This window comes from Schistocerca cancellata, chromosome 1, assembly GCF_023864275.1.
Source record: "Schistocerca cancellata isolate TAMUIC-IGC-003103 chromosome 1, iqSchCanc2.1, whole genome shotgun sequence".
Taxonomy (NCBI): Eukaryota; Metazoa; Arthropoda; class Insecta; order Orthoptera; family Acrididae; genus Schistocerca; species Schistocerca cancellata.
The window spans coordinates 305,821,122-305,845,170 of NC_064626.1; the positions used below are offsets into that span (position 1 = coordinate 305,821,122).

Here is a 24,049-nt window from a genome sequence, read left to right on the forward strand (position 1 = left end):
ACATTCTTTAATTAACTTTGTTGATATTTCATCATACGCACTAGATGTTTTTGATTTTAAAGATTTTATGATGGACATTATTTCTGTTGGGGTAGTGAGGGTCAAATTCATATTATGGAAGTTACTTGAAATGTCTGGTGTAAGGTAATCCATAGCAGCATGTACCAAACCTGACAACCCCATCTTTTCAGTAACAGTTATAAAATGTTTGTTAAAAAGTTCTGCAACACTATACACATCTGTCACCAATGTATCATTTACTCTTAATGCTATTTGTTCCTCTTCATGTCTGGTTCTACCGGTCTCCTCCTTCACTATATCCCATATTGTCTTCATTTTGTTATCTGATATGACTATCTTTTCCTTGTAATATATTTGCTTTGACATCCGTATTACAGTCTTTAATATTTTGCAGTATTTCTTATAATGTGCTGTAGCATCAACATTGGAAATGTTTCGGATTGACAGATACAGTTTTCTTTTTGTTTTACAAGATACCCCTATTCCTCGAGTAATCCATGGCTTCTTTGTAGACTTTGCTCTAACCTTGGTAAGTTTTGGGGGTAAGCAGTGTTTGAATAAGGTAAGCACTTTATTAGCAAAAATGTTATATTTTTCATTCATGCCATGAGCACTGTAAACATCGTGAATGTCTCTGAGGAGTGTCCTAAAATAATCAATTTTTGGCTTACTGATTACCCTCTTGAGCTCAGATTTAACAGATTTTATATCCTGTTCAGTATTAACATTTAACAGAAGGAACTGCATGTCATGGTCTGAGAGGCCATTTACTATTGGTTTTGTAATATAATTTTGTTCATTGGACTTTTCTATAAAGATATTATCAATGGCTGTTTGTGAGCAAGTGGCTATCCTAGTGGGGAACTTTACTGTGGGAATTAAGTTGAATGATAGTGTTACTAACTCAAATAAGTTCTTATTGGGAGAGTCTTTAAGGAAATCTACATTGAAATCACCAGCAACCACTATTTCTTTGTTTTTGGTTGTTAAATGGCCCAGTACAGCTTCAAGGTGGTTTACAAACAGGTTAAAGTTACCTGCAGGTGCTCGATATACACTTAATATTATGAAGGATTTTTTGTGAAAATCTAATTCTGTTTCACATGCTTCCATATGCTGTTCTAGGCAAAATTTATGAATGTCAATGTTCTTAAATTTATGACAGTTCCTGATGAATGTGGCAACTCCTCCTTTCTCCATTTCTGATCTACAAAAGTGAGATGCTAACCTAAACCCTGTAACACTTAAAAGTTCTATACCAGTGGTCACATGATGTTCAGAGAAGCAGATTATGTCAGCTGGGTTTGAAGACTCTAATTCATCTATGCAGATAGTTAATTCATTAATTTTATTTCTCAGTCCTCGAATATTTTGATGCAATAAAGATAGCTGACATTTCACATTGACTGAGTTAAAATTGGGTGGAGTTAAAATATCTGCTGACAGTTGAAAATTCTTAACCAATGGCTGTTTATGCTGATGTAATAAGCTGGAATTATGTTTTTTGATTTCTTTCTCAAACTGAAGGTTTGTCTCAGTTCTAACCTCTCTTAAAATTTGCTTTCTTTCTGTCCTCCCTACCCTAAAAAAGGGTCTTTTCTGAATCCTATAACCACTGGTATTTTACCACTCATGACAGTGCCTCCCCCCTTTAACTTTCCTGCTATTTCCCCAGCCAATTTACCCTTCCCCCTCCTGTTGAGGTGAAGGCCATGCCTAGTATAATCCCACCTACTGAGAGAATCAACATGAACCACACCAATGTGTGACCCCGCACCCGACATGAGCAGCCGTTCCAGCTCCAAATTAACTCTCTTGACAGAAGAGTTCAAATGAGGTCAGTCATGGCGCCCAAGAACAGATACAAACTCAACACTAGTATGCTTCGATGCTGATGCAATCTTCGCCAGGTCACACTCTATACTGTACCCAGGATCTCTGTCAATACTGTTACCTGCCCCACCCACTATAACCACGGTGTCTTCCTTAGTGAAATCTTTGCAAAGTGATCCTAAATCCTCTGTCACCTGCTCCAGACCAGCACTAGGTTTAAAAAAATTGGTGACCTGGTATTCTGATCCTAGTTCATCCTGCAAAAGTTGGCCAACACCTCTTCCATGGGAACTACCTAACAACAACACTTTCTTTCTCTTTACTGATTTCCCTACATTCTTACTTTTCAATTTGCTGCTGAAAGTTTGTTGTGCCCTGTCAACACCTGCAACTCTCTGGTGTCATACGGAATTATGTTTTGGGATAACTCAGCACTTAGGCAAAATGAATTACTGCTCAAAGAAAGTGTTTAGAATAATATGTGTGGCTCGTAGTCGCACATCTTTTAGGCATCTTTTTAAAAGGTTAGGAATTCTTACAATAGCCTTACAGTACAGCTACTGTAATTAAATTTGTTCTCAACAACATGGGCCAGTTTAAAAACAACAGTGACATTCATGATTATATTACCAGAAGAAAGAAAGACTTACACTGTCCTCTGCTTAACCTATCTTTGACACAGAAAGGGGTAAAATATGCTGCTGTAAACTTCTCGATAAATTACCAGAAGAAATGATATGTCTGACAGACAGTAGTAGTAATTTCAAAACTAAATTGAGATCATATCTCCTTGACAACTCCTTCTGTACCATAAATGCGTTCTTGAATAGCAATAAATAAATCTATAGGTGTAATATATGTATTTCATGCCAGTTAAGGGAATAGGGTAGGTAATAAAAATTTCATCCCTTTTTTTAAAAAAGAGAAAAAAAGGAAGACCATGCATTTCTTATGCACTTGACACGTTCTACATCATAACAGTTACTGTGAGATTGATCAGTGGAACACTAACTAACTAATGATCATGTTCTACTATGTTCCTGGGTATGTTACATGTTCCCACATCTCACCATATGAGGGTACATAATACACCCAGGAACATTGTCAAACATGATCATTTTGGTGGTCCAGGTGTTGTGGTGTGAGCAGGCATAGTGTTGCATGAGTGTTCTGACCTCCAAATCTCACCAGTCAACATTATTGTGACACTGGTACTCCTTCCCTACGTGTGTCTTTACAGATGTACGCTTGGATCTCACTTCCCTTTTATGGATGACAATGGAGGAACTGCATCGAATTATGCTGGTGGAGCACTCTTGGAATGAAGGAACATTCAGTGAATGAAGTGACCTGCCCATTCCCTCAACTTAAATCCCATTGAGCATATTTTGTGATATGTAGCAGAGACGTATTTTAGGATGTCCCCATGCACTAACGACCATCTAACAGTTGTCAATTGCACTTGTGGAGGAATGGAACGCCGTACCATACGAACTACATACCACTTTGTGACCAGCATGAGAGAGTATTGCAGAGCATGCATTGTTGGCCATGATGATTCTGATCACGCACCCAATGTAGAACCATGTCGATTTTTGTAAAGTCCGGGGGAACATCATAAATTGCTGTGACTTCAGTGTGATTAGAATCTTTGAATAAAACTGTAATTTCTGTTTGTCTCATTGCTTTTTTCTTTCAGTTACCTTCTGTATTATACAGTAGCAGTTCTTTCTCTGTGTGCTCCATATTTCATCAAGTTATATTACTTGGCAGTAACACATCATACAAAAATTACTTTCATTCCTAAGTTTTGCACACCAGTGTATATTTGAATCTGTCAGCTACTGATCCAGTTAACTACATATTTATATTAGAACTGCCTTTTAGTTGTTGTTAAATTTATCCTCTTTGCAGTGTGAAGATGAATGGTCAGAAATTCAGCAAAGATTTGAGAAAGAAGGCCTTGACTTTGAGAACCTTGGGCCTGAGGAAAGGCTGCTCCATGTATGGCGATGGCTTGTGGATGCAGAGAGCAACCTTCGGAGTACCAGACGACAGCTGGACAAGCTCCGTGACTTACGGAGTGAAGAGATGGAGGTAACAGTTTCATTCACCAGTTTGTTTTGATTTCAAAAAACACTAGTCAAACCATCTGGGTGTAGGTACCATATTTAAATCATACTGTATGAATGTTTGTTATTTTGGTGTAAAGAATGTTGAAAGTTCATTTAAAATTTTTCAAGTTCATTTATTGTATATGGACTATAATTTTTCCATCACTAACTGTTACATAAAGTGTCACACATTTTGCTTTTATGTGTATACCAAACTTACCTCTTTTGTAGTAGTTTTATGAAAAATAAATTATTATTTTGGTTTATAAAATTTCACTTTCAAATATTTGAATAGGAGATGGAAAACTACATTGGCCACATTAGAGACCTGGCAGAAAAACGTGCAGATCATCTGGAGAATGAAACAATAACATTGCGCTCAAAACTGGAATCGTCCCAAGAGCAAGCTGCTACTCTAGCTTCACTTTTGGAAAAAAGTGGCTTGCAATGCATTGCAGATGACAGTTTAGGAGAACAGGTATCTTTAATGTTACTGTTACTTTCTGTTATTAAGCAAATGTCTACTGTTTATGATTTATTCAAATCTGAGTCAACCATCACCACCTTTGATTAGTGACATACAATCTTGTAACTGTTACCAAATAGTCAAATGAAATATTTGTGTCCCTACTGCAGGTGTTCCAATTCTGAAATTTTGAGATTCCGCTTCAAATTATTTGTCTCCCGATTTCCATAATGATTAGTGCTGAAGATATCAGGCAGTTATACGAGGGCTATTCAGAAAGTAGGGAACATTTTGGCAGTAAAAAAAACTAGTACAACGAATACTTTTTATTATATACATTTGAAAGAGCAACTGACATAGTACTATTCCACAGAGGTGCCTGAGACTTCAGCCAGTGAGTCACACCCACCTGGAGTTCCGCCTCATCATCAGAGCGCTGCGTTGCAAACCAGTTCTTCATCTTGGGAAACAAGTGGAAGTCGCTTGTTGCAAGATCGGGGCTGTAGGGTGGATGAGAGAAAATTTCCCATTTGAATGAATTAAGGGGAGGTTTACTATCTTTGGCCCGAAAAAATCCTGTTCTTTGAGAATTTTTTCTCGGGATGTGTTACAGATGTCAATGTCAAATTTGGTCAAAATGTTTATTGATATTTACTCTACAAACTGGAATTTTTTTGACCAGAAATGTCGAAGAGCAAAGGCGGAAGTGCCGTTGGAACGAAACAAAATTCTGATGTAGATCTCCGCGCGCGGTATGTCACAGGTAGCCGGGGCGTCTGAAATCAAAAAATTGAGTTGACGTTAGCAAAGTATATGAGATTCTTTAGGAATTGTACTTCACTTAAGTTATTTGGACCATAGGAAACAAAATGAAAAAAAATAGAAAAAAATAGGGTTTTTGTCATCAATTTTTCGACTTCGTCGGCCAAGTAAAAATATTTATAGTTGATGGATCGCAATAAAAGTAGTACAACTCCTAGACAATTTAGTTAGCTTTGTCGGAAACAAAGAATCATGCCAATCAGTTCAGTAGATTTGAAGTTACCATACAGTGCGATTTAAAAAAAAAAAAAAAAAAGAGTCAATTTGAGAAAAACGCGTTTGAAGTTTTGACTACATATAAATGCAATATTATGCAACTTATGTTCATTCTGCTCTTCCAGGTCCATAAACTAGTCCTTCCTCTTCCTCATAGAGGGCGTTCTGCTCGATCTGGGCCATCCTGCGCTGCTCCAGAGCTGGTCGTACGGCCGGTGACAAGTGGTTTTTGGGCCGCTTGAATCCAGTGGTCGTCCAAATGCTTGGTGAACTGCATCGAATAGAGTCCCAGGGTGACGTCCATCATTGTCATGGTCTTTAGAATTGCTGAATACCCTTCGTTGAAGCTGCTCACTGCCAGGAAAGTCACAATCTCCACAGTTTTCGCACCAAAATGCAAATGCTTGGGGGCTAACTTCCAAACACACGTGTTCAAACTTTCTTTTGAATTTTGTGTGTTTCCTCCCAAGAACCAGTGCACTAACTTTTCCTCTGAAAGGGCCTCGTAGATCGGATGACTCATTTTTTGAACTTATTTGGGGAGCGGCTGGTCATGTTGATATTCATCCAGATGTCCAGTAGCTTCTGCATTGCACCACTTACCCCAATTAGTTTCCCCAGCTGGACAGTTTTGGTGTTGTGTGTGGTCATCCATTGGACACTTGTGGAAATATGTTGCCCAAATTGCCTACTTCACCTGTTCCACCGAAATGGATTGCTGTCGTATTGCCAAGCTGTAGTATGTTGTAAGCTCCTTGATCAGTTTATCAGTAAACTTCCCTTGTCTTTTTCCTCCGATGCCTTTGTTTTGTTTCTTCGCATTTCTAAGCCGCATGCCATGTCTATTCTTTTCTCTACGTGTCCTACGCATTCTTTCTTCTCGATGATCACATCTGGGTACAGGTTCAAATCAACGAGGCCTTTGAAACTTTTTGTATCGCCGTCCCCAATATAGTACTTGTACTTCATGCCAAATAACTCTTCCGAACGACAAAACATCTCCTTCACAACGTCGACCTCCATTTTGCCCGCACTTCCGGAATGATTTGCGCTGCATTGTTCTTCATGAGACTCGTACCATTTTTCATACTCCGCAGGATGTAGTGATGTTCTCTCATCACAACAACTCTGACAGAATGATGACTTTACTTGAAAATCTAATACTTTCTTGGAATATTTTCCGATTAGCGATGTTATTCTGAGCAATGAGGAAGCCACACTTCTTCCATGATCCATTGCCTGAGACTGATAAATGCGTTCGGTCTTGACCCGTTTGTCTGTTTAGTTCAACTTCCTCAGATACTGCTCTTGTCCGAACGACCTCAAATACAGCCTTCGCAGCAACGTACAGATTTTCCAGGCAATTGTAGTACAGAGTAGTAGAGAAGCCAACTGACACATCCATGAGCCCACAAAATAAGCTCACACTGCACATACGTTGTCCTAACAGACTCATAACGAATGTAAAGCGATGATTAATGTCATGCAACTGGTTCACCATCAGAGATGATTTGACATGATGTACGGAACACTTGCATCGTATAGTCAGCTTTAAACCAAGGCCTCGTTCACTGGTCCGGGTCAATTTGATGTCACTGTTGCAGGTCTTGCACTTTAATATTGTTGATAAAAAGTTGAAGACTGCCAAAAAGTCCAGCATCACATAGGAAAATCCGGGATGAATCTCAATGTGATCGTACTCAGTGAATTTCAGCTTTTTCGTGGATGTGCTCACGAACATAGTCTTGTGCTCAGCTGTGTGCTGGTTCCCTTTGAATTTCCTCAGCCTCTCAATCAAGCAACAGTCTCTCCCAGGTTTTTGTGGCATTTTTGTCGCACTTGTCGCACATGTGCTTGTTTACAGCCTGGGAACACAGACTAAACTGATCCAAGATGCGAATCTTATGCTGGAATCTATATCGCATTATTTACCGACGGTTGGTAAATGAAGTAGACACGAAGTGCCATCTAGCGATCGCTCGAGTCAGTTTCAGTCATGGCAAGAACATAGAATAATTTTTTGCAGCTACAAAGTCGAAATCCCCCCCCCCCCCCCCCCCAAAAAAAAAAAAAAAAAAAAAAAAAAAAAAAAAAAAAAAAAAAAAAAAAAAAAACTGGTGTGTGAAAAAGGCCAATTTCAGGCAGGTGCATTTTTTCATTCAACCACGAACAACAAACATTTCCATTCTGTATTTGAAAAAACCATTTCAGGGGTGGATTCTAAACACTTTTATGGGTCCAAAAATGCAATTGAAAAAAATTGATTTTTTGTAACAAAAGATAGTAAACCTCCCCGTAAGGAGATCTTTAGTGCGGTTGGCCATGTGTGGTCAGGCATTGTTGTGTAAAAACAAAATTTTGGACATCAGCTTTCCTCGACGTTTGTTTGGAACTGTTCTTCTAAGGTTGTGCAAAGTTTGACAGTACCGATCAGAATTCATGGTTGCTCCACGTTTGAGAAAATCAATAAGAAGCACACCTTGCCTATCCCAAACCACTGTCACCATCAACTTCCTTGCTGACAAGGTTTGCAAACATTTTCTTGGTTTTTGGAGGACCTTGTGTGCTCCACTCCATGGACTGTAATTTTGTCTCGCAATTGACGTGTTTCACCCAAGTCTCATCACTGGTTATGATTCGATCCAGTAATGAATCACCATGTTTGTGGTAGGCCTCCAGAAACGTCAATGTTGCCCCCATTTGCTGTTCTTTATGGTGCTCTGTAAGTATTTTGGGCACCCATGACGCACAAAATTTGTGGTAGCCTAGCTTTTGAGGACAATTTCAAACAACAAAGTCTGTGAAACTTGTGGAAAAGAAGGCGAAGGCTTCATTATTTTGAAGCAATGGTTTTCACAAATCGTTTCATCAGCTTTAGCAACAAGATCGTCAGTCACAGTGCTCAGGTGTCCATTCTTCTCTTCGTCATGAACGTTGGTTTGTTCATTTTTAAACCAAATGCACAATTTCTGGACAGAACATTCACTCATTACATTGTTTCCATACACTTCACACAGCTTACGATAAATTTCTATAGGTTTTAGGTTTTTTGCCAACAAAAACCATATCACAGATCTTACCTCACAAATGGCGGGATTTTCAATTGCAGCACACATTTCAAATTCAAATATTGAAAAACCCCATGTGCTGAGATGTTCCTGCTGTCACGGATGGATGCCGACTGAGCTGCTGAACACGCACATACCAAAATATACACGATCGGCAGATGCCTAGCATTGTCAGATGAAAACATTCTCTACTTTTTGAATAGCCCTCGTAATTAAACTGATGGCATTCAGAGTGCTGCATTGTGGGCTGTACAAATTGCAGGATGCTGAAATGTTGTAGGTATGTTCATTAATTGGGGCACTCGCGGATTATGCTGAAAAAAATAATAGCCTCACTTTCTGCCAACAGATGAAAATATGGCATTGTAAGCAATCAACATGTGGTGTGGGTGCAGAAAAGGGGAGGAATGATCAAACACATGAAAACAGTGGGTCTGGCTTGTTTATTAGCATATGGTCAGAAGTTACATGTGATCAATATGGTCTCCTGATGCAGCAACATGCTGCAGCTGTATCATGGCATAGTAGGCAGTTGCTCACAGCAAATCCGGTGTAATGAGAGTGATAGGTCATTGTACATCATCCTTGGATCAGGAAGAGTCCAGATACAACCCTGGTATACATGATTTTTCAGATATCCCTACAACTAGAAGTCACATAGCTAATGGCCTTGCCGCAGTGGTAACACCGGTTCCCATCAGATCACCAAAGTTAAGTGCTGTTGCGCTGGGCTAGCACTTGGATGGGTTACCATCTGGTCTGCCAAATGCTGTTGGCAAGTGGCGTGCACCCAGCCCTTGTGAGGCAAACTGAGGAGGTACTTGATTGAGAAGTAGCAGCTCTGGTCTTTTAAACTGACATATGGCTGGGAGAGCGGTGTGCTGACCACATGCCTCTCCATATCCGCATCCAGTGATGCCTGGGGGCTGAGGATGACATGGTAGCCAGTCGGTACCACTAGGCCTTCCAAGGCCTATTGAGACGGAGTTTAGTCTTTTTAGTTTTAGAAGTCACATAGATTTAGTTCAAGGGAATCTGGAAAGCCACATATCATTAAATTACCTGGAGAAAATGCAGTCATTACTGAAGATTTATTGAAGCAAGTTTTTCACCTGGTAAGTGACATGTAATGTTTCCCCATCTTGCATGAAAATAGTGGTATGGACACAGTTGCATTCTTGTGAAGCTGGAATCATATGTTGCACAAAGAAGTTCTTATAATGTGCAGATGTGTCTGTATACTTAACAGGGCCGTGATTTGTCACCTCCTCAAGGAAAAACAGACTGAGAAGGAAGGGATTTGTGAAACCATACCACAGTCACGTAGGCTGAGTGCAGTGGATGTTCCTGCATAACATGGAGCAGATTAGAACCCCATACATGACAGTTCTGTGAATTCATGGCACCATGCAGAGATAAATGTGCCACATAAGTTCAAAGAATATTTTCCAGCCACATATCATCCATTTCATTGTGTGCCAAGAAAAGTCATGGCATTGTAGCCTATTTTGGGGCTTCATTTCATGCACATTCTGAAGGGATACCAGTGTAAAGAACACTGTAAAATCTTTTGAACTGTTGACCAGAGGAGATAAGAGTTCCTATGATGCAGCTCGAGTACTGGCTGCAGAATTTCAGGCATGTGCTGCACAGTCAGTTATAACTACAGCAGCTTCAACAACAACTGCATGGGAATGAGGTTCATCTCTCTCTCTGTTGCATCACCTAATTTAACTGTTTCTTTAAATTTCTTGTCATAGTTTTTAGCTCTTTAATTGACATGGGGCCTCTTCTCAGCTGTTTCCATCAGAGATATTCTCTCAGTGCAGTACTGCCATTCAGATAAAACAACTTTACCAACAGTGCACAGTCTTTCTTCTCAACAGCCATTCCATTTCATATGGAGAACTTCACCCTTCTTAACCCTTTACACCAACAGTCACTACACATAAGAAATCAACATGCATCACCGAGCGACAAACAACGTGCTGGGGTCAAATCAGGAAACAGTCCACATTCTGACTGCTTACAGCACCATACTTTCATCTGGCAGCAGAAAGTGGAACTATTTTTTTCCAGCTTATTCCATGAGTACACTGATTAAGGAGCATAACTATGATGTATCAGCATCCTGCAAAATATACAGTCCACACTGCAGCAGTTGGAACATGGCCAGTTTGATTATAACCTGCCAGTATCTCGTACGCCTATTAAATTTCATCTCATAATTGCTGTGAGTTGCGAGTCAGCTGATCTTCATCACTATGAAAATTTACTTTGTGAAGCTGCATTTGCAGCAGCTACTGCTACTCATAATAATGGCTTCCCATAGTCATTTCAGTAGGATTACTTTGGTTTCAATGTAATTATTTTCATTTTTTCTTACTCCTTTGATATTTAGATTCTTGATCTGTGGTCCTGAAATGTTTATCTGTTTGTTTCCAACCTTTGCTTTTGTTCTGTCTCTTTCACTTCATGCTTTAACACCCTTTTTTGAAACCAGAAATTACAGGAAGCTGAAGGCACTATTTTTGTTAGTGCTGTAGCCCTAATCATATTGTCCAGATTTTCAAGTGGAATATCCAGTGTTTTGTATCTGTTATGGCCATTATATATTGTGTGATGTGCAACTTTTTGGTTGAATGACAAGGACACATTAGTGCTCAAAATGCCAAACCAGTATTTTACTTCCATCTTCTGTTTTGAGTATCTAATCACTATTGATGATGTTTAAATATGACCTTGACACTAAGCAACAAAGCGAGCAGTGAAAACACACAATGCCACCACTGTCAAATACCTGAAAGAGCAGGTATTGTTGGCAAAATTATTTTGAATATTTTTTTGTAATTCTCCGGGGGTTCTGTTGACAGATAATGCTTATAAGGGCCAGAATACTAGGCTACCTAGACCTTCTGACAACATTCCAGGAGACTTTCAAAGCAAGTATGCAGGGGGAATCTGCCCAAAGAATTTTGTTTGTTGCCTAACAGCAGCACATGGTTCGCAGTTGACAGTCACACATGTAGCTTCTTTGGGTAAAGAACTTTGTCCAAACCATCACTCTGGTATCCAGTCACAGCTTCCTCTTCCCTTGCTCAGAGATACAGTTGGCACTTCCAGAATGACAAAAAGAATGTAGCTGAGTGGAAAATAGAAAATATGAGAAGTTCTGTTGTTTTTTAATTTAATAAAGGAACTTTTTAATTATATAATGCACAAATTAATGCCCTTTCCATTGGAAAAAAGTGAGGCAGAAACACAAAAAAATGCTGTCTACTTTTTTAGTGATACTGTTTAGGTGTAGACACTATGTGAAGAAAAACCTCATGTAAGTACAGTAGTTAAATCTCAGAAAATTTACTGTGAAAGTAGTTGAAAATTGACAAAAATGGTCGAAATTTTTACGTATGCAACTGAAAATAAAAACACAGATTTGTGTATGATATGAAAGAGAAACATTCTGTTAATGAATCCATTTGAAGATGACACTTGGGCACCTCCTTAAACAGGTACATGTGTACAGAAAATCACATAGTATAATGATCTGAAATAGTATTGTATTCCTTCTTAAGGTAGGCCTTGGAATAAATTTGAGCCCAATAGATGAAAATTTAATGGAAAAGTTTATATTTCAAATACATTTTTACTAACTAGGACAATATTTGATGCTGAAGTCAGTGGCGGGAAATAGCCACATATTTGCAATTATCTTGCAAATGGCTCATTTGCTGATACATGTTTACCAGAATGTTTTTGCTTCTATTATCATACACTTTCACCCATGTCAGTTTTTGCCACTAATTATGGTATGAAACACCCTGACTCCAAATTTTACTCTGTCAGCTTAGTACCCCAAGTAGCTGCTTGTATCACTTGGGCCTTGAACTGGTTCTGCTTGTCAACATATTCCTCCAGAACCTCAAACCATCTCTCTCATTCACTTCAACTGGTTTTCTTCAGCCCAGCAAGCCACCTTCCTCTATGTAGACCTCCCCCTCAAGGATGGCTACATCTGTACCTTGATCCACATAAAACCTGCAAACCATTAACAATACCTCCAGTTTGATACTACCATCCGTTCTACACCAAGAAGTCCCTTCCATGCAGCCTAACCATTCTCGGTTGTCACATCTGTTGTGATGAACAGCCCCTCTCCATAAATGTCAAGTGTCTCACTGAGACCTTCACAGACCAAAATGGCCCCCACTCCTCTCCCCGTCCCCACCTTGTTCAGAAACAGAGCTACCATGGTTTGTCTTTCCAGTCACCTGTCTTCTCCGACATACTCGCTGTTCATCCACGAAGGAGAATCCATCTCATGGCTCAGAACAACCCAGGACTGGAGCAACTGAATCACATCCTCAGCCAGGGGTTTTACTACCTCTTTTTGTGCCCTTAAATGAAAAATACCTTCTCTACCTCTCCCATGGTGGTATTCTGTTGTCCACTGAACCTACACAGTATCCTTGTCCATCTATATTCTACTCCTGCTCTTGATCCCTTGCTCCATTTCTCATATTCCTGCAATAGATCTAGATGCAAGATCTGTCCCATACATTTTCCCACTACTACCTACCATAGACTTGTAACAGTCATCTCCTATCCAATCAAAGACAGAGCAATCTGTGAAAGCAGCCGTGTGAACTACTAACTTAACTGCAAACACTGTGCAGTATTCTATGTGGCCGTAACAAGAAACAAGCTGTCTGTATGTGTGAATGGCCATTGCCAAACTGTGGCCAAGAGACTGCTGAAATACCCAGTTTCAGAGTATGCCACCCACCATAATGTGCTTGACTTCAGTGCCTGCTTCACAGCTTGTGTTACCTGGGTTCTTCCCACCAACACCAGATTTTTTTTTTGAAGTGCACAGGGCCGCGTGGGATTAGCTGAGCAGTCTAAGGCGCTGCAGTCATGGTCTGTGCGGCTGGTCCCGGCGGAGGTTCGAGTCCTCCCTCGGGCATGGGTGTGTGTGCTTGTCCTTAGGATAATTTAGGTTAAGTAGTGTGTAAGCTTAGGGATTGATGGCCTTAACAGTTAAATCCCATAAGATTTCACAGACATTTGAACATTTTTGAACTGCACCGGTAGGAACTCTCCCTGTAACATATACTTCATTCACATAACCCCATGACTACAACCTCTGATAGCTTGTCTTCCGCCTGTCTCTATCCTCTTCCCTACTCCCATTCCTGCCTCACACACATGATCTACACTCCCAGTGCGTCTGTATAGTCCCTTCTCCTTCTTTGTTTCTCTCATCTCCCTCTTCTGCACCCACAGCACAGCCTCCCATTGCTGCACCTAGCTGCCCACTGTCCTGTCCCCATCACACCACTGCATGCTCTCACAGATAGCACCATCTTCTTGGACCCCTATCCTGCTATCTCTCCTCCTCCCCAAACCGTACCTCTTATGTACCCCCACTACCTACCCCAGAAAATATCACTACTTATCACAGTTGCAGTTACATTTGGGCATTAGTCCCCAAATATGACAATGGCCATGTGTGTGTAAGTTGTGCATATGTTAATTTTTGTGAGTTTGGCTTTGTCTACTTCTGCTGAAGTAGTAAGTCCGAAAATTGAATAATATCTACCAGTCCTTTTCTGTGTGCCTTTCTGACACTTAAAAGTCTCTTTTATGTGAAGATTAGCCATCTAGCCTTTACATATCAGATATTTGCTAGGCCAGTAGAATTTATGTTCAGAACAGTAGCAACATGAGAGAATATGTTGGAAAGCAAGTTCCCTCTCCAGAGTATAGCAAACAAAGTGTTTTGTGACAAAGTCCAAATGTATAGCAAACACTCAGGGCTCTTGAATCATGCTGTAGAGGATGTACAACTAGGTACTATACACCTGAAAAAAAAAAAAAAAAAAAAAAAAAAAAACTGAAATATCCATTTATAATTCTACCTGTTTGGTAATGGTCATCCCTATATAGAATGCTATGCAGTGAACAGTCGTTAGCTGGTAAACAATGATAATATTTTCAAATGTTGCCCAGCTTTTGATGTTTGCTGGTAGTTCAGTTGCAGCAGTTGGGAGTATTCAGGTGCACGGGCATTTTGCACAGAGTGAATGGTTGCAGGGGTAGGAATCTTGGGTAGGGATGGCCCTCTGGAAATGTCATAGAATTTGACAAGATTGTTAAGAGGGACAGGAAGGTAACGTGAGGCTGTAGTGGTTATATGGAGAGGGTATCAGGAAAAGATGATCTCATTTCAGGGATTAACTTGAGAAAGTTATACCTCAGGCACAGTAGTCTGTTGGTACTTGGTGGTTGGGGGTAGTGAGGGCGAGTGGCAGGGGGGCATTAACCTTTTTCAAAATAGGAGCTATGCTTGGAGTACTATGAGAGAAAATTGCTAAGGAGATTTGTTTGTAGACAGGGCCACCATGATAGTTGTGGGTGCTTACTGTAGCTGAGTGTTATGCCATACATGTATTAACCATGAAACATGAACCACTCCTCCTCCCTGCTGTGGCATTTGATTGTAGCATGGATGTGGCAGACAGGCCTCATCAGCTCCTGGATACTTCAACATACAGAACTTCTTCTCATGACAACATTCCTTCCGTGCAGTTTGATCTGCAGAAAATCAGAAAAATCCGAGATGTCCCCCTCACAAGATCTCACAACTGCTTACAATTACTTACTCCTCCTGATCTGAAACCCTAACTTTTTACTTCCTACTGTGGCAATAGACATTGTAGACATCCCAGTTTAGCAGACTCCTATGCACCAACTTTCATCTTTGCACTCCTTCCCCCTAACAATAGGTGCTTCCCTCTTAACATAGTGTCTAAGTGAAGTACTCCTATCCTTTTCCAGCCTCAGCTTACCAATTACTCTTTCCTTCCCTTTGTTCCAAAATCTAGAAGTCCAATGTTATATTTTAAATGCTTCTCTCAGCAACACTGAGAATTCCTCCTCTTGGGGATAAGCTCTGGATGGTCATATGTGATTTTTGAAGAAATTTTTGCATTTGTGCCTCTGATATACTGTGCCATTTGAACTACACTGAAGGTTTTTTCTTTTTTTTTTCATTTTTATCCTTGCAATTATGTATCCATTTATGTTTCTAGTCCTTTAGCCTACAAACATGATTAAGATATGAGATATACCACATAATAATTGTTTCCTGGTGGCAGTTCTCCTATATAGTCCCGTTAGCATTGTATATTCTTGTTGCTGACTTATTTGGATCTCCATAATTCCTAAAAACACTTCTCTCATACTGAGGGAAGCTGACTAAGTTTTTGCTCTTGGCCTCTTATAGCCATCCATGGAATCATTCAAAATTTTATCAGTAGTTACCAAAATATGGTTATTGCGTCTAGAAGTCTTACCTACAGAAGAGACAGTGTGCTGTTTAGCATTGTAGGATGTATCGCCTAGGTGATTAGTTGGAGAATCTAAATGGTGATGAAGGTTCATGGGACCATTATTAAATTGGCATCTAAATTGGAGAGAACAATTTGTTTCACACCTGGCCAAGAGGCAAATGCAAATGACCAACATTTCATTTATTTACACGTCAAGTTCTGTAGGACCAAATTGAGGAGCAAATCTCCAAGGTCATGGAATGTGTCAGTACAAGAAACTACAACATAAAAGTAATAACAGATAAAAATAAAATGTTTATGAACCCAAAAAAAGTCAGTCCATAAGTTTAAGTCAATGCAATCAACAATACAAGAAGAATCAACTTAATTTTTCAAAGAACTCCTCGACAGAATAGAAGGAATGACCCACGAGGAAACTTTTCAGTTTCGATTTGAAGCACATGGATTACTGCTAAGATTTTTGAATTCGAGTGGTAACTTATTGAAAATGGATACAGCAGTATACTTCACACATTTCTGCACAAGAGTTAAGAAAGTCCGATCCAAATGCAGGTTTGATTTCTGCCAAGTATTAACTGAGTGAAAGCTGCTTATTTTTGGGAGTAAGCTAACATTGTTATCAAGAAATGACAGTAAGTAATATATATATTGAGAGGCCAATGTCAAAATACCCAGACTCGTGAACAGGGGTCAACTAGAGGTTTGTGAGCTTACACCACTTATTGCCCGAACCACCCATTTCTGAGCCAAAAATATCCTTTTACAATGGCAAGAGTTACCCCAAAATATAAATCATATGACATAAGCAAATGAAAATAAGCAAAGTAGACTAATTTTCATGTCAAATGATCACTCACTTCAGATACCATTCGAATAGTAAAAATGGCAGCATTAAGTCTTTAAACAAGATCCTGAAAGTGGGCTTTCCACAACAGCATACTATCTATCTGAACACCTAGAAATTTGAACTGTAAGTTTCACTAATCATACGCCCATTCTATGAAATTAAAACATGAGGTTTTGTTGAATTGTGTGTTAGAAACTGTAAAAACTGAGTGTTACTGTGATTTAGCGTTAGTTTATTTTCTACAAGCCATGAAATACACTATTTGAAACCGAGCCAATGTTGCACACAACATCCTTTATTGCCAAGCTAGTCTCATCAGCAAACAGAAATATTTTAGTGTTACTCAAAATACTAGAGGGGGTATCATTTATATAAATAAGGAACAGGAGTGGCCCCAACACTGATCCCTGGGGCACCCCCCACTTGACTGTAACCCACTCAGACCCCACATCACAGTCATTCTCGATGTTGTGTCTGTTGCTGTCTGCTGCTAAAGTAGGAGGTGAACCAGTTGTGAGCTACTTCTTGTATTCCGTAATGGTCCAACTTTTGGAGCAATATTTTGTGATTGACACAATCAAATGCCTTAGTTAAATCACAAGATATGCCTAGCATTCGAAACCTTTTGTTTAACCTATCCAGTATCTCACAGAGAAAAGAGAGTACCGTATTTACTCGAATCCAAGCCGCACTTTTTTTCCAGTTTTTGTAAACCAAAAAACCGCCTGTGGCTTAGAATCGAGTGCAAAGTAAGCGGAAGTTCTGAAAAATGTTGGTAGGTGCCGCCACAACTAACTTCTGCCGTCGAATATATGTAGCGATTCACATGCATGCTTTTCAGGCACAAAGATAAATACTGGAGCCAAAACCTCTGCGTCAGTAAATAAATAAAAAAAAGGTGGAAGACGAAATTTTTTCTCCGCCCCGAGTTTCGACCACTGCATTTTCATACATTATCCAACGAAGTAAATACAAATTCCGTATTGTTCATCTTCGAATGTAGCAACATTTCAATGTACTGTACTACAAAAATCCGACTGGCAAGACTGTTTGGGATGTTTGTCAATATGGCCAATTCTACGTTCTGAATTTTTTCTACCTATGAGAATTGTGAATCACATGCAGTATTCTCTTCACCATAAGAATAATACGTATATAAACATTTTGCCATGTATTCTTTCGTGTTTGCTGGTATCTCATTTAAATCCTGTCTGCTTAATAAACTACGAAACTAGAGTGAGACAACAGCAAACGCTGAAGAATATACATATCATTTCATGTTTATATTCGTATTATTCTTATGCCTAATAGTGATACAGTCAGAAATGAAGCACGTCAATTGACTAGATTTTTAAATCTAAGATGACTAATTTCTGTGCAGAATGTTATGTACTAAAGACGTCTGCAAAGATTTTCAAACAGAGAAAAATTTTCGCTAAACTCTCGTTCAGAACATCTTCTATCATACGCAGTCTATTATTTGGTTCTTGTTGATCGTCAAAGAAAGCAGCAGTGTTAGTAACAACAAATAGCAGTCTCTTGCCATTGTTTCGCTAATGAGACGATTCCTCTCTTTTTCTTTTTTTAATTGTAAGCGGCGGTAGTGCGCACAAAAGCAAGCCACGCCGCGAGCGGCGACAGGCCGTAAACACTGATTATCAGAATGTGACAAACAGTGCATGACACAGTACAGTAATGCATTTTCAGCTTAGAGTGACGTAAACACCTATAACAAAGAGAACGACACTTATCAGATCAAAGAAAAATAAGCAATCGATCCAAACCAGACGAAGCACGTGAAAAAGGAAGGGTACCCGTATAAATATGGACGGAGCGCCTGACGCATAGCAATGGCTACCTGGTAAAGCCTAACTGCTAAGCTTACTACGCGAACCAAACTACTGTAGCTGTATCGTCATTCATTCGACCTACATTGTGTCTCATATTACAATGGACCAACTTTGTTTCGATTTGGAGGTGCGGCCTAAAACTTTATTCTCCCCTTGAATTTCGAGTCTCATATTTCAGGTGCGGCTTAGATTCGGGAAAATTTTTTTTCCTTGATTTCGAGTCTCATTTTTCAGGTGCGGCTTAGATTTGAGTGCGGCTTAGATTCGAGTAAATACGGTATAGCATTTTCAGTTGTTAAATGACGTCTGAAGCTGAACTGTACATTTGATAGCAAATCGTGTGATATAAAATCAATAACTTTTGCAAACACTGATGGCATAGAAATAGGCCTAAAATTATCTACATTATCCCCTTCTCCCTTTTTATAAAGCGGCTTTACTACTGAGTATTTTAATCATTGAGGAAACTGACCATTCCTAAAGGAAAAATAACAAATATGGCTAAATACAGGGCTAACATGTGCAGCACAGTACTTTAATATTCTGCTAGGCACTCCATTATAACCACGAGAGTCCTTAGTCTTCAGTGATTGACTCAATTTCCCTCTTGTCTGTATCACAGAGGAGTATTTCAGACATCAATCTCAGAAAGGCATTTGCCAAGAATGTTATATGAGTCCCTGTACAAACTAAATTTTTATTTAATTCACCAACAATGCTCAGAAAATGATTGTTAAATACTGCACATATATCTGATTTATCAGTAACAGAAATATTTTTACTGTGAACTGACTTTGATTCGTCAACCTTTTGCTGCTGACCAGACACTTCCGTCACAACTGACCATATGGTTTTAATTTTATACTGTGAATTAGCTATTCTGTTTGCATACCACATACTCTTGCCTTCCTAATAACAGTTTTAAGCACCTTACAGTACCGTTTGTAATGGGCTACTGTAGCTTGATTGTGGCTACTTCTGACATTTGGATATAATTCCCACTTTGTGCTACATGATATCCTTATCCCACTAGTCAGCCACCCAGGCTGCCTGTTACTGCTTGTACCAAGTTTAGAACATTCTAATGGAAAGCAGCTCTCAAAGATCATGAGAAATGTGTTCAGGAAAGCATTGTATTTATCATTGATGTTATCGGCACTATAAACATCCTGCCACTCTTGTTCCTTGACAAGGTTTAAAAAACTCTCTGTTGCTGTTGGATTAACTTTCCTACATAGTTTGTAATTGAATGTGACATTTGTTTGAGCACTAAAGTCTTTTAGTGTTAAAATTTGTGCATTATGGTCTGAAAGGCAATCCACCCCTTCACTAACAGAATTCCCATCTAGTAATGAAGAATGAATAAAAGTATTGTCTATGACTGTGCTACTGTTCCCCTGCACACTAGTTGGAAAGAAACACAGTCTGCATCAGATCATATGAATTTAGGAGATCTACAAACATCCTTTTTCTTGCATCATCATATACAAAATTTATATTGAAGTCACCACATGTAACTAATTCCTGGTACTTCTTACAAAGTGAATCAAGAACCCTTTCTAGTTTTAGCAGAAATGCTCTGAAGTCAAAGTTAGGGGTCCTATAAACAACAACAATTAGAAGTTTAGTTTCACTAAATTCAACTACCCCTGCACAACATTCAGATATCTGTTCAGTTCATTGCTGTGACACATCTATGGACTTTCTGAATACCTCCTCTTCCTAGCTGCCTTCTTGCCAACTGCCATATCCCATTCCCCAACACCCTTCACCCTCCTCAACCTATCTAGTTCCTCCATTGCGCATTGTAACTGCACCGGAAGGGCACAAATCTTATGCACCTGCTCCTTTCAACTTATTTCTACTACAGATTCTATATTGCCAGGAGATGATCTCGCTAGAATGCCCACTGGCTTCCCCACTGCATTCCCCCCAATGAAAATACTTTGAACAAATCCCACACTGTAATCCACTACTCACAAACCTACGACAGAAGCCACACTTCTTACTCATGGTAAAATTTTACAGTTACCAAAAAAACTATATGTCTACATTACCAAAGTTCAGTTACACCAGTAGAACTATTTATAGAACTAACAATAGTGGTCTCGAAATTCCTTGTCTACTAAGGAAGCAACTACTTGTATTAATACTACTACACCACAGCTAATACCAATACCAACAAAACTTCACGAAAGTATTAGCTAAAACCAAAAATTAAAATGGCCACTGGAATATTCAACAAAGTTAAAACACTGACTGAAAGTTTTACTGAAATATTTCACTAGAAACAATAAGAAATGCTGAAAATTAAAGCATGAAATTTACTAAATGACTTCAATGCACAGAAAACTCCAAAAAACACAGTGAGCGTATGTTTCCAAAAGTTTATTAAATCGTTATTTTGCCACAAACAGCACGAAACACTGCTGAAAACTATTAAATTTAATAACTGTATAACTGTGCACAAATAACTTTGCCAGTATATTTGCTTTATAATCGCTACAGCTGCACTGCATGCTGCAAAATGTAAACACGATACTGAGGTGTGAGGCTTAGAAGAACGACGTAAGCACACTCATGGATAACAGACCACTTGACACAATAACACAGGAAGAAAGACTTATATTAATAAAAATCCAGTAATAAGTTACTTTTACAACAAATATTAACAGAAATAAACTTTAAAATAAGTAACTGAAGACTAAAACCTTATAAAATATTGATGAGCAGTTTCAGCAGCAGTCCAACACATGTGACGTCACACCAAAGAAGCATATGGTCATTTGTCCACTGAACGGATTGCAGAAATCGAATGAGAACTATCAGAATAGTTCAAACTACAAAAAAGAACCTGAATCAGCAACTGATGTACTCCAGCTTTTGGCCAAATAGAGTAGGCCAAAAGATAATGCCTGTCATTTGCATACCATTTCAATACAGGAATGTGAGGAAATTCAGTCATCAGTGACTGAACGCAAATCTACAAACTCAATTTTTCCAATATTGATATTAGTCGGTGTTACAGTCCTGTATTACAATATGCTATGGGCATTTTCAGCAACCACAACTGCATATTACCGTGGAATGCTGTGTGTTTTAGAGATCAGAAATTGTGCTTTAAATGCATTCTTTACACCAATCACAAATTTTGTCCAAGTCATCTCGTATCCTCCTACAGTCACTCAATGATGACACCTTCCCGTGCACCACAGCATCATCAGCAAACAGCCGCACATTGCTATCCACCCTATCCAAAAGATCATTTATGTAGATAGAAAACAACAGCGGACCTACCACACTACCTGGGGGCACTTCAGATGATACCCTCACCTCCGATGAACACTCACCATCGAGGACAACGTACTGGGTTCTATTACTTAAGAAGTCTTTGAGCCACTCACATACTTGGGAACCAATCCCATATGCTCGTACCTTAGTTAGGAGTCTGCAGTGGGGGACTGAGTCAAATGCTTTCCGGAAGTCAAGGAATATGGCATCCGTCTGATACCCTTCATCCATGGTTCGCAAGATATCATGAAAAAAGGGCGAGTTGCCTTTCGCAGGAGCGATGCTTTCTAAAGCCGTGCTGATGCATGGACAGCAACTTCTCTGTCTCAAGGAAATTCATTATATTCGAACTGAGAATATGTTCAAGAATCCTGCAACAAACTGATGTTAAGGATATTGGTCTGTAATTTTGAGGATCCGTCCTTCTACCCTTCTTATATGCAGGCATCACCTGCGCTTTTTTCCAGTCACTCGGGACTTTACATTGGGCAAGAGATTCACGATAAATGCAAGCTAAGCAAGGAGCCAATGCAGTAGAGTACTCTCTGTAAAACCGAATTGGAATCCCATCAGGACCTGGTGATTTATTTATTTTCAATCCATTCAGCTGCTTCACAACCCCAGCAATACCAATTCTGGATGTGATGGCCCAGGAAATCTGCTTTTGAATTCGACTGATGGAGTAATTACATCCGGTGAAGGCTCAGATGAGAATGGTAGTGTGTTGCTGTAAAGATTCTGCACTGAACAAGCATGTTTACCTTGACTTCCAAGGCTTTATAGGAGGAAATGTTTGACATGGGAAGGATGGCAACTGTCAAAATGTAAGTACTGTTGTGTAGTTTTAATGTGAAAGGAAGTGTATACTGACACTTGGTGAGGGTGGGGTCAATATCAAGGGAAGTGACATGGGGTTATAAATAGGACCAAGGGAAATTTAATTTGGGGATGGCAAGAGATATAATATCAAAGGGCCTTTTGTGTTGGCGTGACTACCACAAAGTTATCGGTTAGGATGAATGTGCATAGACAGAGGGTATATGCTGGCAACACACAATATCCATTCTCTACACTATGCCAATTGTAACCTCGATGACTGTTTTACCACATATGCAGTGTGGACTATTCCCCCACAGATCGGTTGCTCAGAACTGTGCAGCTGGAAACTGGTGTCACAATACGTCCTTGTTTCTTGTCACCCACTTGGAATTAATTTATATTAATTTCTTTGGTCTCACCATTTCTTCTCAGTAACTATTCCTTTCTTCACTCCCTCTTGGTTTTCTATATCTTTTATATTGTGACCTGCCTATTTTTTCTGGCCCCCATCTCTACCACATAGAATGCACTTAGCTTTCTGCTCTTATTATTTTATTCAATTCAATTTCATTTTATTTTATTATTTTCCTGCAAATCATTTACATGATATAGGAATTGTCACAAATATAATTAACATGCAAGGTACATGTAACACAAGCATAACAACAGAATATCACTTTTATATATATATATATATATACCTAAAAACAAAGATGATGTGACTTACCAAATGAAAGTGGTGGCAGGTCGACAGACACAAACGAACACAAATTTTGTGTGTATGTTTGTGTTCGTTTGTGTCTGTCGACCTGCCACCACTTTCATTTGGTAAGTCACATCATCTTTGTTTTTAGGTATATTTTTCCTTCGTGGAATGTTTCCTTCTATTATAACCATATATATATATATATATATATATATATATATATAATAGAAGGAAACATTCCATGAAGGAAAAATATACCTAAAAACAAAGATGATGTGACTTACCAAATGAAAGTGCTGGCAGGTCGACAGACACACAAACGAACACAAACATACACACAAAATTCAAGCTTTCGCAACAAACTGTTGCCTCATCAGGAAAGAGGGAAGGAGAGGGAAAGACGAAAGGATGTGGGTTTTAAGGGAGAGTAAGTCTTTCCGCTCCCGGGACTGGAATGACTCCTTACCCTCTCCCTTAAAACCCACATCCTTTCGTCTTTCCCTCTCCTTCCCTCTTTCCTGATGAGGCAACAGTTTGTTGCGAAAGCTTGAATTTTGTGTGTATGTTTGTGTTCGTTTGTGTGTCTGTCGACCTGCCAGCACTTTCATTTGGTAAGTCACATCATCTTTGTTTTTAGGTAT

At 39.3% G+C, this 24,049-nt stretch overlaps 1 protein-coding gene across 1 annotated transcript in view; it reads left to right on the forward strand.

The window, feature by feature from the left end:
• Nucleotides 1-24,049, forward strand: part of LOC126172641 (MAP7 domain-containing protein 1-like) — a 275,245-nt gene that overhangs the window by 66,584 nt on the left and 184,612 nt on the right. Inside the window, exons 2-3 of the mRNA XM_049920898.1 lie at nucleotides 3,769-3,951; nucleotides 4,264-4,446. Coding sequence (XP_049776855.1) covers nucleotides 3,769-3,951; nucleotides 4,264-4,446 — 366 coding nt within the window. The remainder of the gene's footprint in view (nucleotides 1-3,768; nucleotides 3,952-4,263; nucleotides 4,447-24,049) is intronic.